At 44.9% G+C, this 16,075-nt stretch overlaps 1 protein-coding gene across 1 annotated transcript; it reads right to left on the minus strand.

The window, feature by feature from the left end:
• Positions 1–2,333: 2,333 nt before the first annotated feature.
• Positions 2,334–3,296, minus strand: LOC119522521 (olfactory receptor 10V1-like). The gene has a single exon (XM_037820940.1). The coding sequence runs from the start codon at positions 3,294–3,296 to the stop codon at positions 2,334–2,336; it is 963 nt and encodes a 320-aa protein (XP_037676868.1).
• Positions 3,297–16,075: the final 12,779 nt, after the last annotated feature.

Genomic DNA, 16,075 nt, shown 5'->3' on the forward strand with positions numbered 1-16,075 from the left:
CTTGGGATGCCAGCAAGCCCGTGAACAACGCCCGCGAGGCCATGCAGCAGGCCGACACCTAGTTTAAAATGGCTCCAGTAGCCTTTTACCCCAACCCTACCCTGTCAGCACCATCCCACCAGACTTTCCCTGGCTCACAAGTGGGAACAGGACAGAAGCAGCCCCCAAAAGGCTTCCTGGAATAACTAGCATATGAGCTGCGTTTTAAAGGAAGAGTTGAATTTAGATAAATGGCAAAGATGGGGAGGGCATTTTGAGCAAGAGGACAGCCTGGGCATTGGGGACCAATCAGTAGACTTTTAGTTTTTAAACTTTTTATTATGAAAATTACACATATACACAAAAGTAGAGAGAAATGTCTAAAACCCCTTCACCCGACTTCAGCAGTCATCTACATTTTTGTGTTTTATTTTGAAAATAGGGGAGGATTTAGGGATGAGAGCAGTGGGAGCTAATGCTTCTTGGAGCAATAAAAGAAGTGGCACTGAAATGATAGGAGAGCCCCCTGCATGGCTACAGGGGCATCATATGGCTCCGAAGCATGGGTGGCCCCATGGGGCTGGAGTACGGTGTTGTCTGTCTTGTCCGCACCTCCATTCTCTTTCTCTCTCTCTCTGGGGCCATGTGGATTTAGCTGTCAACTCATCTTCTCTTCCTTCCTCTCAACCACTCAACTCAGAATCATCATCTGAGTTCCCTGCAAGGTTTTCATGAAATGCCATTCATTGGAGAAAATCCTGGCCCTCCGCCCTGGGCTGCCACAATGCCAGCTCTGAGGGCACAGGAAGGAGGTGTAGCCAGGAGAGGGCAAGAGGAATGCAGATGGGCCAAGTGCTGCCCCAAGCTGTGGGTCACCCTCACGGCCTTTGACCCAGCACCCAGTAGGCCGGACGCTGCGCCGTGCACTTTCCGTGTGTTCTCCTGTGCAGTCCTCACCACCATCGCAGGAAGCACGGAAGAGTACTGCCCCAGTTTATAGCCAGCTGGGCCTGTCTTTGGACACAGGGCTGTCACCAGGAATTCATCTGCCATCTCCTGCACTGGTCTGCGAGCTCCTGGATGGAGCCTGTGGTGAACTCTTCTTGGTAGTGTCCACTCAGTGACTTTCCCTGGCCTTGGCACTGACAGTCAGTCAGGGCTGGGCACTGGGAAAACATGACAGGCACGGTCCAGCCCTCCAAGAGCTAACATTCCCATCGAGGACCGTCTGTTTTGTGTCTCTGAGGGCTTCCGTGCTGTAGAAAGTGGTGTCTTCACCTAAGCACGTTGAGGGACTGCTAACTGGAGAGCCGACAAGGCTCCAAATGGCTTAATGATTTCCTCTCTGCCTCGGTTAGGAATGCCTTTTGGCCTTAAACCATAAGGAAATGTGTAGCTGAGTGAACATAAAGTCCAGAGGGAGGTGGCGGTGGTGTTAGTTTAGTTGCTCAAGGAACGGTCCAACAAGGATCCAGGTCCCCCTCCCTGATAACACGTGGATGTTTCTCGGTTTGGCCGTGAGGACAAATCACCCCTGCCTAAGAATGAACAGTGCCTGAACATTGTGATAACATGAGCTGCTTTCGAGCCTTATCACCCAGGCTTTATCGTTTGGGAACACTGAAAGTTTCTTGCCCAGGGCCAAGCCTGGTGCCTGGTACATGTGAGGTGACGGGTACAAGAATGGGGAGAGGCACAGGGATCCGTGGCATTTAGCCCAGCCTGTGGGGTGGGAGTGGGGTCAGCCAACACTTTCTGGGTCATCACACCTGATCTGAGTCCCCGAATCAGTGAGGACTCAGGCCTGCAGGGTGTGGAAAGCTTTTTATCGCAAGCCTGTGGCCCTTCAAGGAGATTCTCAAGATGAGGTGGAGTCAGCCTTTCCAGAAGCCAGAGGGGAGCAGGCCCTGAAATGCCTTAGTGAGGATGGTGAGCAGGATGAGGGTGGCATGCTGTGTGGATGGGACACAGGCCCCGAGTTCTGCTGCTGCTTCCAGTTACATTGCGGTGTCTCAAGTCGTGTCTAGGCCATTTTTCTGGTGATGCCAGGAATTCGCTTTCTGGGATGGCTCTGCCTTTCATCCCTGCACTGTGCCTGGTTTGGACTTGGGAGCTCCCTGCAGTTCTATCCCTACAGCTCTCTGGCCCGAGAAGTGACTGGCTTCGTGATTAGTTTGGGTCATCTCGCGACCTTCTCTCCGTCAGTGTCTGTCTCTGACACTGCGCCTGATGATGGAAGGAATGGCCCTGGAGGGGACAGCAAAACATCCACCAGCACCCCCAAACTACCACGTCTCTGAGCCTTAGGGGTCCTTCCACCTCTCTGACCACAGAAAACGGGGTGCACTTGCCCTTCACCTTGCACTGGGCTGCTGCTTCTTCGGGTTGCGGTGCTGCAGAAGCCTCCTGAGTGCGTCCTTGACTTCCTTGTTCCTCAGGCTGTAGATCATAGGGTAGAGCATGGGGGTTACGTTGGTGTAGATTAAGGACACGATTTTGTCCTGCTCTGGGGTGTAGCAGGACTTCGGGTGAATGTAGATGAAGATTGTGCAGCCATAGTGCAGAACAGAGACCAGCAGGTGCCCAGCACAGGTGGAGAAGGCTTTGCTCCTGCCCTCAGCTGAGTGGATTCGGAGGATGGCAATAATAATGAATACATAGGAGAGCAGGATCAGCGAGAAGGGGATCAGGAGGATGAGCATGCAGACAAGGAAGACGGCAATCTCGTTGGCTCGTGTGTCTGAGCAGGCCAGGAATAGCACAGCAGGGATGTCACAGAAGAAATGATTGATTTCATGGGATTGACAGAAGGGCAGGAGGAATATCAGCGTGGTCAGAGTGAGTGAGAGGGCGAAGCCACTGAAGCACGCCATAACCAGCATCTGCAGACACAGGGCCCTGGTGATGATGAGCGGGTAGCGCAAGGGGTTGCAGATGGCCACAAAGAGGTCGTAGGCCATCACGGCCAGCAGGAAGCACTCTGCCCCACCCAGGGCAATGAAGAGGTGCATTTGCAGGGCACAGCCCATGAAGGACATCCTCTGGCTCCTGGACAGGAAATTGGCCAGCATGTTAGGGGCAATAACCAATATATAGCAAATTTCAATGGCAGACAGGTTGCGAAGGAAGAAATACATGGGGGTCTGGAGGCAGGAGTCAATGAGGGTGACGAGCACGATGGTCGTGTGCCCTGCTAGTGTGACAAGATGCATGATTAGAAAGAGCCCAAAGAAGAGCATCTGCAGTTCCACCAGGTCTCCGAAGCCCAGGATGATGAACTCAGAGCTTACAGTATGGTTTTTTGGCAGTGGGTTCATCCTGTATTCTGGTTTGTGGCACGCCAGTGCTGGAAAGGACAGTTTTCTTGCAATTCCCCACCTCGTAGAAGACTCTGGAGCATTTTCCACGGAGGGGAGTGTAGAGGACTCTCCGGGACCTCCAAGCCCCTTTTCAGTGCTTAGCTCTCATCTTCATTCTAGTTGTCTTTCGAATGCTGTCCTCTGCTCGCTGAGCATGAAGAACTGCTTACTCTGATGTCACTTTAGCTCACCTGCTGAGTTATTAAAAATAGGAACCAAGATGAGAGAAATCTAAATGGAAAATTATTTCTCATAAACTCTAAGGGAATGCTTTTGGTCAGAGCTGTTCCACATTTTGAAGAGTTGCTCGGGGGGCTGGGCCTGCAGGGTCGTTGATGCTATCGGGAGCCCCGGTAGGAGGCAAGGTCTGGCTCCTTTTGACTTTGAGCGCTGGCTGTATTGTCGTTCCCCTGCCACCACCCCCAAGACCCCAGGATGCCTGCAGTCACCACTCTGAAGGAGGAGGAAACGTGCCCCCCAGTAGTTGCTGCCTCCCCTATTTCAGTACTCCTCAGTCACAAGGAGGCCCCAGTTCAAGTGTCAGCTCCTTGCAGAGGTCTCCCCTGACCCTAGCACTCTGGGGTTCCCCAACTGTATTATTACCACTAAGTTCTGTAATTCTTTGATTATTTCTCTGTCTACCCCTGTGAGCTTCCTGATGGCGAGAATGGTGTCTTATCTGACATCTCAAACAGTGGCTGGTGCCTGTTAGGAGAATGAATAAATATCTGTGGAGTTAATGCCTGTTGCTCATTTCTGCACCCTCCGTGTTTGGTAAAGGGTCTAGCATAGAGTAGATGCCTAACGAGCACACTTGAATGAATGAGTGCGTGAGATTGGGGTGTCTTTGGCATCCTGGTCATGTTTGAAGGCCTGAGCATCCAGGGAGGGCATAGACTGAAAAGGGCAGGGGGCAGAAGGGTGGGGCAGGTCACAGGGTGGGAGCTGAGAACTCTCAGGACAATGGGGGCTTGAGTGCCTGGAGGGTCAACGGTTTGGGCTGGTCTTGGTCCGGAGCATGGGGGCAAGAGAGTGACACCAGGTAGCTTCCAGGACTTTGGGGGAGATGTTTGCTTCCTCCTTCCCGTGGCAGGATGGGGATGGGAGGGAGAGGAAGGCTTTTGTGACAGTATCCAAGTTATAATTGGGAAGCCTTGTGTTTAGCCTCTGATTTCTTGCTGTGCATCCCTCCATCACAGCGATGGAGAGGAGGAGAAGGGTTCTAAGGATTCTGGACATTTAACAAATCAAGGCTCAATAGGGCTTAAGTACACTGTGGAAGTGAGTTGCCACCTAATGGATGGAGGCTCACTTCTTATGGACGTACCATTGCCACTGGGGCCACTGAGGCTCCAAGTGTGCTCGCCGGAACCCGAACACCAATTTTGATGATAGCTTTGCTGAGCCTACAAGCAATTCCAGTTTTCTCAGCCCCTTGTGTGTTACCCTGAGTTTTATCTTGGCTTTTGATGTACCTGGAGTCATTAAGTGGACAGGTTCCTAGAGGACAGCATGTCCAGTCCTTGATTTAGAGGAGACAGTCGGGAAGCCTTCTGCCCTCGACAACCCAGCCCCTGCTCCCACCCCACCACTGGTCCGGCTCCAGATATCACAAAGAGCCCCCTGACCACAGTCTTCTGTCCTGACCGAGCACACAGCCCAGCAGGGACTTCCCTCTGCCATCTGTTCCATGCCTACTGTCACAGGAGCTCAGGGCACAAGGACCTGCAGAAGGCAGAGTGACCAGTCTCCCTCCAGTCTGGGGCCCCTGTGTCTTGGGTTCAGTTCCTTTCTATCCTCTCATCTTCTCTGCTCTCAGCCTTCCCAGGAGCCCATTTGTCCCTTGGTCACTCTGTCTACCAGTGAAAGCGTGCTGTCTGGATGCAAGTTCATCTTCCTTGCACTCAGACCCTGAGCTTTATCTTTGCCCTGTGACACACCAAATCATTTCCAGTTTTTCCTCCATGACAGCGACTGCAGAAATATCAGGATTGCTTTGTTTTATCTGGCCCTTAACCTTGCAAGTACTGAAAAATGCAAAAGTGGAGGTAAAAATCACTTACCATCCAAATACTTAAAAAATAAAAAGTGAAAATCTCGTTTCCCCACTCTCCACTCTGAGTTATCCATTGTAAACACGTGTGGTTCATTCCCTTTTCTACTTTGTCCTCTGCATATAAACACGTGGACATGCATGTATACACACACTCACACACTCACACACATACATGTGCACACATACATTCATACACACACGGGCACAAGTTCATGCACACACCACCCATGCACAATAGAGCTACATATATACACACATAGGTGTATACATACCCATTCACCACATTCACACACATAACACACACACACACACACTCACACATTAAAAAATTTAAATGGGACCATAGTACACAAACTTACTGCCGGGATTGTTTTCACTTCATATGTCTGGGACAGTTTTTCACTTAGCACCAATCAGTTTACTTCGTTCTTGTCCACTCTGCCATTCCACAGTATGGATGCATTATACTCTAATTAAGTAAAATATAATTAATTAAAATTAAATAAGCAAAACAAGTACTTAAAAGTAAGTAAAATATAAAGATATAAAGGAGTTACCAGGAATTCCAATTTGATCAGTCTTTTCTTAATTAGACAATGAAATGGTTTCTACTTTTTTCTTATTACTTTTTCCTTTTTCCTTATTACCTGGTACCATGGTACAAGCACCCACCCCTGGAGAAGGGAACTGGGATTACATGGGAGGGCCAGGTCAGTGAGTAAAGTGGAATGCAGGGGGAAAGACCTTGTTGGAGAATCTTCTAGTACCTGTTGTGCTGCTGGGGAGAAGAAGGAGGAGAAGGAAGAGCCCATTTCCTGGGGAGCAGCGTGGGGCCGAGTGGCCGGGCTTGGCAGCATGGCCTCCCAGAGCCCGGCTTCCAAACCCTCTGGACCACAGGGAGAAACCCTCAGAAGTATTGTTGGCTGGCTGTTTGGAAAGGAGTGAGTGTTCTTGGGAGAGCAGTCTGGCTCTGCAACTTGCATTAAATAGAGGCAAAGGCAGGACTCCGAAGGTCCTAATGGAGAAGAGGTAAGGCAGCAGGCCAGACCCAGGAACCATCCCACCGGGGGAACATCTTCCCAAGGTCACGTTGTTGGCTGATAGCCGAACCCAAACTCAAACCCAATTATTGAGGTTTTATTTGCAAACCTTGGTTAACAGAACAAGTCTTGGCAGCACTTCCACTGATTGCACTGATTCCACTGACTGCCGTCAGGTCCACTGCAATCACGGGCCCTCGTTGTGCAGTCACGGTATATTATTGGGTCTTGGGCTGATTCTTGAGGCAGAAAACATACAGGTTTGGCTGGGTCCAAATCAAGTGACTGACTAAGGCATGCCAGAGAGGAGTGTAAAGCGGGCAGCAGGGCCCGAGTTTGGCCCCACGCAATGCTGAGATTCTGTGATTTTTGGTAATGACCAGGAAGGGTGTAATTAGGGCTCTCAGGGCCTGCATTTTTTCTCTGCAAAGTCAGCTGCAGAGGTGGCTTATTTCATTGCGAGCAGTAGTGAATAAGAATTAAGGAACTTGAGAAGGCTGCTACTCTGCTAACCTAAGATTCCACGTAGTAATTACATGACTTGTCTCCCTCAGGTGATCCTATCCGCTCCCTGATAGGACTCCTGACCTGTCTAGCCTGCACCCCAGTCCACATTTACATAAACCAGGACCACAGTCTCCTTTCTGGTCCAGTGCACCCTGGTTACTTCTGGGGGTCCCTGAGGATGCTTTGGTGGATTCATAAAGTAGCTGAGCAGCTACAGCTGCTCTGGGCTGTGGACCCTGGTTCTTTCCCTGCTCCCTTCCATTGTCTATGAAGTTGCTGGCAAAAGCCTCCTTACCACCACTGCCCTTTTTAGGAATTCCGGTGTCCAGGCCGAAGCCATGGCCGAAGCCATCGCTGAGCCTCGGAAGCTGCCAACTCATGGAGTGCCGGTAGAGTGCTGGGTTCTGGGCAGCAGCGGGGGGAAGACCCTCTCCCCAACTTCTTGCCACACCCTCAAACAGGTCCCCCCAACAGCTTTATGGGAGTGTAGGATCACACAAAATCCCTCTTGAATCATTCCAGAAGCTTTTGCCTTTTGCCTCTGACTCCTGCCCTAGAGGGGCTCTCAACAACCCAAGGTGGGTGCATGGCCCTTTTTCAGCGCCCCCCCCACCCTTCTCTTCCTCCTCTCTGGCCCCCTCTCCGCTTGGCCACAGTTTATAAAACAAAGCACTTCTGCCATTTAATGGAGACAAATGCCATGGACTCTTTATTATCCCAAACACCTTTGGAACAGGCATTGGGAAAACTGCCACCAGGCGCTCTTGCCCCTACCCATGTTGTAAAGTGAAAGAGACCGACCTCAGAAACAAACAGGACTGTGACGGTCATCGAGCCTCCCTGAGTAGAGCCAGCGAACAACAGAAACAAATGGGAGTCGAGGTTGAGGCCTGGCCTGAAGGCAGAGGTCAAGGCTGCAGCAATTCTTAGGCCAGGGTAGGGGACATGGTACTGTGGTTCAGGGCTGAGGGTGCCCGCTCATGAAGACTGTGGGCCTTCTTTCACCAGATAGCACACACGCAGTTTAGTGCTGAGGTTACCTAGCCATCAAGTCCCAAGGAAGAAATGGAAAGTAAGAGGTATGAAATATAAATTTGACACTGAGAAAGGTGCCTCAAATGAGAATTAAGTAACCCAGGTGGCCACTTTTGCAAATTGCTAGAAATTCTGAAGCTCTGATGGTTCAGGTACCACATCTCTCAAGATTGACTGGATTTTCTCCATCTCCTTCCAGGTAAATATCACAGATTCTGGTAGGATCTTGGCCAACACCATGCCAAGTTGGGGGAGCATAATTCAGCCTGGGTGGGCATTGGCTTGTCTTCTAGATTTGGTGGAAATAGGGCTAAGGTTGGGTGTTCTTGTGCATCCTATTGACTTTCTGGACTCTTTAAAAGAGAGAGTCTGGGGTGACTTGGCACTGACACATCTAATTGCTGAGGCCCTGAGTAAACAGCACCCATTCCTGTGAGCAGTGGCGCGTACTGTGGAATTTGGCCTCACCAGCCATCAGGAACCTCTAGCTGAGACTGCACAGAGGCAAGGTTGAAGAGAGAGATTTGGAACTTGAATTTCTTTGAACTTTGGTTCAGAAGATCAAAAGACTTTTATTGTCATGTGATCTTGTAACAGAACCTGTGATAAAATACATTGGGCAAAAAGGCCAGAAAGAACTTGGGATGACAAAAAAACAATAGGGGATATATACTTTTGGTCTTGGGTATTCCTTAGATTTAATGGTAAAACCCAAATGGATAAAGAGGGACAAAAGCCTGCAAAACATTGGGTGTGCGCGACCGAATCTTCTTTCTCATGGTTCCCTAGAGGAAGGAGATTCCCCATGGAGGTTAAGTGAATTATGAGGTTGGTGGGGGACAACCCTAGGTCTACATTTCTCGATTGGGTGAAGTTAATTTGTCAAAGGTTCCAAGTTTAGGGGATTTGGTTTCTTTCTTCTTCCCTTTCCATCCAGCCCAGTGGGAGGCAGAAATACTGGAGATGTGAGCCTGCTCTACAGACCCCAAATCTTCCCTGGATGGGCTGTTCCATTTCTAGGCTGTAGTGTGTGTGTGTGTGTGTGTGTGTGTGTGTGTGTGTGTGTGTGTGTGTGGAGAATTAGCAAGACTATTTGGCTCTCCTGTCAAGCTGCATCCACCAGCCAAGATTTATCAATCCAAAGGTTGTGTTTTAGTTCTCCATATGCTGGTGCCTTTGTTGTCTTTCTCAATTGGTTCAGAGCTCAGGCAGGAAAGAAGTGTGCTGTTTATTGGCCCCTCCGTATCCACCCTCTCCACCGCAATTATTGTTAGATCCCAGAAGAAGAAACTAACATGTAGAAGGAGTTTCTAACCCAGGGGCCCTGCAGCTTATCTCACAGAAAACAGGTGCCCCATAAACTAAAGAATGAAGGCTGCTCAAAGCTGCTCAAGGCTGTTCCAGCCACAGCAGCACCTCAAAGGCGGGTAAGGCAAGGTCAGATATGTCCATAAGACGAACAACCAAGAAGGCCTGCTCTCCCTAGTTAGATAACGCAGCTGCTTTCCTAAAAAGAATATTGTCTCAGAACTCTACCAACCAATCAGCCCAAAACTAGATAAGCGCTCACCCAGTCGAGGCACAGAACATCACAGCAGACACCCTACCCAACGTGGGTTCCTTTTTTCCCTTAAGGAATGCTGCTCTCAGATAGAGAGCGGGAGCCATTATCTTTTTTCTTCTTTTCTGCTGGCTCCCACCTGCTTTCTTCCTCTAATAAATCTTAAACTTTATACTTAAACTTTGACTCGCTTGCATTGTGTGGATTCTTGAATGGCTCCGAAACTATCAATTATCACATTATTAAGTGCTAGTACCTGTATTTAAATTTCTTAGGAATTGTGATGCTGAATATTCAGGAATGCATTCCTGATCAGGGGGACTCAGAATTCCTTTGGTTTCTTGGCCTCCACAGTGAACTCTGCCTACTTCTGGACTATACTGCCCTTGGACTTGACACTCACCAGGGGAGGGTGAGGAAGCCAAGAGCCGACTGTACGGACCACCCATGCCACCCCACCATCCCTTGCCCCAGACTCTAAGGCTCATGCTAAATGGAACCCTCTAGATGTACAGTATTCAGTTAAAAGGTGATGAAACAATCTGGTTGATCATTTTCTTTCTCACTTGAGTTTACTAATTACAGTCTCTTGTTTTGAAAAGGTTAGATACAGTTTTATGGGTTCTCTTCATTTTCTTGTCTTGTATCTCGGGCAATCATAAAGAATTCCACAGTTTGAACTATCTGAAGGCAGATAAGTACTGGAGTTGGCTCATCAGACGGCCCCTTGCTCCCCCCCCCCCCCCCACCAGATGCTAGGCTTACAAAGATCTGGGGACTGGAGGTGGCTTGTCATCACCCATTCCATACTTTGGGGTTCATGGGGATGTCTTGTCACCTAGTTTTGGTGTGAATGCTGTCCTGGAGTTTTGGTTCTGCTATTCCATTCTCTCCTTTGTTTGGAGGGTGTGTTGTGAAAATTCTGAAACGATGTTTACTCCATCATTGCCACCTTCCCTGAATCTGGAAAGTGCATTAATTCTGTATCTGAATAATTAAGAAAGATGTTTTAATTTTTTTTTGTAAAGTTTTATTGGAATAGAGTCACACTCATTTGCTTACTTATTGTCTATGGCTGCTTGTGCATTACAATGACAGAGATTGTATGGCGTACAAAACCCAAAATATTTACTATCTGACCCTTTACAGAACATAATTGCTGACCACAGAAACATGTTTTAATTTTGATACAACAAAACACAATAAGCAATTAGAGATTCTGAGTAAATCAGTGACCAGGGTATGAATCTCAGTCTCTCTAGATCGCTCTTGAAACAACAAACCAAATGGAAATTATAGGGGGAAACAGGTTCAGCAGAAACTCAGAGGAACTTTTGCTAGCTATGGTTTAGGGTAGTGCTTCTCAACTCTTTTTGGTGAATGTCAACTCTTTTTGCTTGGAAATGCAAAACTCTTTTTGGTATTTCCAAGATGCCATGGACCAATACTTTTATAAAATACAATAAAAATTTCATGATAAGGAAATAATTGAAGATTGTGGAACTGTAACCCATAACATTCTTTGAAATTTGCTCTCTAACTACTTGTTAAAAAATTAGTGATAAAGTTAAGTGAAAAAAAGAGACATACCTAAAACAAGCCCATATTTTTTATTATTAGATTCCACAGACTTAAATCACTCTGTCTGCTTAGGCACTCAATTTCTGTACTTATCATGGGTCAGTAATGGTTTGCAGACCAGCATCAGTTTGCAAACCTCACTTTTAGTAGCAGTTGCAGTTTAGTAGATGAGAGTAATTTAAAGTCAGCACCAGCCTGTATCTCCCTGCCTACGAAGGCACAGCTCCTTGGGGAATCACACTCACCAAGTGTTCCGGTTTGCTAATACTGCCATTTTGCAAAACACCAGAAATGGATTGGCTTTTATAAAGGGGGTTTATTTGGTTACAAAGGTACAGTCTTGAGGCCATAAAGTGTCCAAGGTAACGCATCAACAATAGGGTACCTTCACTGGAGAAAGGCTGCTGGTATCCGGAAAACCTCTGTTAGCTGGGAAGGCACGTGGCTGGCGTCCACTTACTCCCAATTGTGTTTCAAAATGACGTTCTCCAAAATGTTGCTCTTAGGGTGTTCTGTCCTCTCTTAGCTGCAGCTGCTCTCAAATGTCACTCAGCTGCTCTGAGTCCCTCTGTCTGTGAACTCCTTTGTACGTCTCCAGTGATCCAATTAACACCCACCCTGAATGGGCAGGGTAACACCTCCATGGAAATTATCCAATCAAATGTTTCATTCACAGTTGATTGAGTCACATCTCCATGGAAACACTCAAAGAATTCCAATCTAATCAACACTAATACGTCTGCCCCCACAAGACTGCATCAAAGAACATGGCATTTTGGGGGACATAATACATCCAAACTGGCATACCAAGTGAGATGGGAAGAGCTGGAGGTGAGACTGGGCTAGGAGACTGCTAGAGTTAAGACACATCTAGCCCCACCTGCACCTCCAGAAGTCCAACCTCTGAGAGGCTACCTGAGCAATAGTCCATGGGAGTCTTTATCCCATCCTCATGCAAGTTGCACTTGACTATTCCAGGGAAGGAGCCCAGGCACAGCCATGGTCTAGCTTTCCAAAAGGAGCTGTGTAAGTTAGAGGTAAGGGGCACTGGCTGTCACAATAAGACAGAAAAAGCAACTCTCTGCTGCCATGGCCTGGGGCTCTGACCTTCTATCCCTCTCTCCTGTTTGCTTAATTTTTTTTTTATTAGAGAAGTTGTACGTTTACAGAAAATACAGAGTTCCCATATACTTTCCTTCAGACACACAGCTTTCACTATTGTTAACACTTTGCATAAGTGTGATACTTTTGTTACAATTCATGAAAAAATATCATTACAATTAAATACTATTAACTGTAGTCCATAGTTTACTTTAGGGTTCACTCTTTATGTTGTTCAGTTCTCTGTTTTTTTTTAAATTTTTATTCTGATAACATATACACAACCTAAAATATCCCACATTAACCACTTTCAAATATACAATTCAGTGGTGTTAATTACTTTCACAATGTTGTGCAACCAACACCACCATCCATTACCAAAACTTTTCCATCACCCCAAACAGAAGTTCTGTACAATTAAGTATTAACTCCCTATTTTCCTACCCCTACCCTGGCCTATGGTAACCTGTATTGTAGTTTCTGAATCTATGAGTTTGCTTATTATAATTATTTCACATCAGTGAGATAGTACAATATTTGTCCTTTTATGGCTGGCTTATTTCACTCAATATTCTGTCTTCAAAGTTCATCCATGTTGTTGCATGCGTCAGGACTTCATTCCTTTTACAGGTGAATAATATCCCATCGTATGTGTGTATCACATTTGTTTATCCATTTATCTATTGCTGGACATTCGTGTTGCTTCAATCTTTTGACAATTGTGAATAATGCCTATACGGACATTGGTGTGCAAATATCTGTTCGGGTCCCTGCTTTCAATTCTTTTGTATATTTACCTAGAAGTGGGATTGCCGGGTCATATGATAATTCCATACATAACTTTCTGAGGAATGGCCTAAATGTTTTCCCCAGCGGTTGTGCCATTTTACATTCCTGCCAACAAAGAATGAGTGTTCCTATTTCTCCATATACTTTCCAACACTTGTTATTTTACTTTTTTCAGTGGGGATGAAATGGCATCTCACTGTGATTTTGATTTGCATTTCTCTAATGGCTAATGCTGTTGAGCACCTTTTCCTCTGTTTTTGGGTCATTTGCATATCTTCTTTGGAGAGATATCTATTCAAGCTTTATGCCCATTTAAAAAATTTGGCTGTTTATCTTTTTGTTGTTGAGTTGTGTATTCTTTTTTTGCCACCCTATTATTAATCTGTTTCATTAGTGTGGTACATTTCTTACAATTGATAAAACAGATTTGTATAATTGTACTGTTAACTATAGTCCAAGGTTTATCTTATGGATCACTGTTTGTGTTGTACAGCGTATGAATTCTTTGTATATTTTGAAGATTACTTGTTGGATATGTGATTTTTGAATATTTCTCCCATTCTGTAGGTTTCTTTTCACTTTCTTAATGAAGTCTTTTGATGCACAAAACTTTTAAATTTTGATGAAGTCCCATTGGTCTATTTTTTCTTTTGCTGCTTGAGATTTTGCTGTAAAGTCTAAGAAACCATTGATTAACACAAGTCCTGAAGATCCTTCCCTATATTATCATCTAGGAGTTTTATAGTATTGGTTCTTATATTTAGGTCTTTGATCCATTTTGAGTTAGTTTTTGTATATAAGGTGAAGTAGGGGTCCACCTCTTTCTTTTGAATATGAATATACAGTTTTCCCGTCATTTGTTGACAAGATTATTCTTTCCCCATTGAGTGGACTTGGCACCCTTGTAGAAAATCAGTTGGCTGTAGATGTGAGGGTTCATTTCTGAACTTGCGCTCTGATTCCATTGGTCTATACATATATATCTGTCCTTGTGCCAGTTCTATGCTGTTTTGATTACTGTGGCTTTAGAATTCATTTTACTTATTTTTATTTTTTAATGCACTTTTAAATTATGAACTTTAACATACATACATAACAGTGATAACTTTCAAAGTATGATTTAACAAGTAGTTAGCAAATTTCAAAGAATGTCATGGGTCACAGTTCCACAACTTCAGCTATTTCCATTATTGTAAAATATAACATACATACAGAAAGGTGTTATAGAGGTAATTTCAAAAACTGTTATGGGTTACAGTTCCATAGTTTCAGCTCTTTTCTTATTATGCAATATAGTGTATATACAGAAAGGTGAAGGCTTTCAAAGTACAATTCAACAAGTAGCTATACAGCAAATTTCAAAGGATGTTATAGGTTACAGTTCCACCATGTCATTTACCCCTTTCCTTGCTATTCTAACACTGTAGAATCTAAAAAGTATATATGTATATTTATATAAAGTTTCAGTATTCCTAGACCTTTGTTAAATCTTATCTTGTTTGTTGCTACCCCTATATAATACAGTTTAAAATTGGTAAGTATGAGTCCTCTGATTTTGTACTTCTTTTTCAATATGCTTTTGGTCATTTGGGGCCTCTTATCCTTCCGAATAAATTTGATAATTGATTTTTCCGTTTATGCAAAGTGGGCTTTTGGAATTTTGATTGGTATTGTGTTAAATCTGTAACTTATTTTGGGTAGAATTGACATCTTAACGTTATTTTATCTTCCAATTCATGAACACGGAATGTCCCTCCATTTATTTGATTCTAATTTTCTTTCAGCAATGTTTTGTAGTTCTCAGTGTACAAGTCCTTTACATCCTTAGTTAAATTTATTCCTAGATATTTGAATCTTTTAGTTGCTCTGATCCTAAATATAGAAAATCCCTCCAAATTTACAACAAAGCTACTACACCTAATAAATGAATTCAGCAAAGTGATGGGATACAGTAGTAATGACTAATCTGAAGAAGAAATCAAGGCTTACCCAGACCTTTGTATTTCAAATTTCACTCTCTATTGCCATCTCTATCATTTATTAAATTCCTCCTTTATAATATACTAAATCACCATATGGATTTTTACCTATGTCTGGACTTGTAACTCAGTTTCATCAGCCTCTCTATTTCTTCTTTAATACAAACTGTTCTAGGTATCATATTTATTCTTTGGTTCATATTTACAGGACTTGTTCCACCTAATTACATATCTTTGGCAGTATTTTCTAATGATTTTCCATGTGTAATTTTCCATATGGACATTACATATTATTCTGTTGGGGTATTTTGTTGTGTGTTGTACAGTCATACGTCTCTTTTGGTTGGCATTTTAATTAAGCCTGTACTGAATTTACAGGTTAAATTAGGGAGAATTTATATCTTTATAGTCTTGTATTTTCTGATAGAAAAAATGATATGAAAATCTATGTATTTAAGTCTTCTCTGCTGTGCCTCAGTAGAGTTTAGTAGGTTTAAATATTAATTCAACAAATATTTATTGAGTGAATGCTATGAGCCAGTCACCGTTTTTGGTTTTGAGGAACAACGAGAAGAAATAATACACAGCATTAATAAGTAAGTGACAGATATTGTTAGAGGGTGATTCATGTTATCCAAATAGGTTGGGTAAGTGGGATCAAGAATGCCTGTGGGGGACCAACAGAGTGCAATGCTAAATAGGAAGGAATGGGAAGGCCTTAAAAAGAAAACATAGGTGCAAAGATTGTCAGAGGGTGAGGGAGCTGGCCAAGGAGATACCCCAGGGAAGAGCGTTCCAGATACAGGGATCACCAAGGGCAAAGGTCCGGTGGTGAGCAGGTCTGGGGTAATAGAGAAACAATGAGAAAGACATGTGGTGGGACTGCAGGCTGCATTACAGAAGATGACGCAGAGACGTGTGAGACGTGTGTCTTGATATTGGTAAGATGGGAGCCATTGCAGGGCTTTGAGCAGGGAGAGGCATGTTCTGGCCTGGGTTCATGGATTTCATGCACATTTCCTGTTAGGTTCATTTTAGGTTTATTCATTGCAACCGTAAATGGATCATTTGTTCTCATACCTATATCA

The sequence above is a fragment of the Choloepus didactylus genome, chromosome X, assembly GCF_015220235.1.
Source record: "Choloepus didactylus isolate mChoDid1 chromosome X, mChoDid1.pri, whole genome shotgun sequence".
NCBI lineage: Eukaryota > Metazoa > Chordata > Mammalia > Pilosa > Megalonychidae > Choloepus > Choloepus didactylus.

What these genes read in the sequence shown, in the direction of transcription:
- LOC119522521 (XM_037820940.1), bottom strand. Translation starts at nt 3,296, where the DNA reads ATGAACCCACTGCCAAAAAACCATACTGTAAGCTCTGAGTTCATCATC.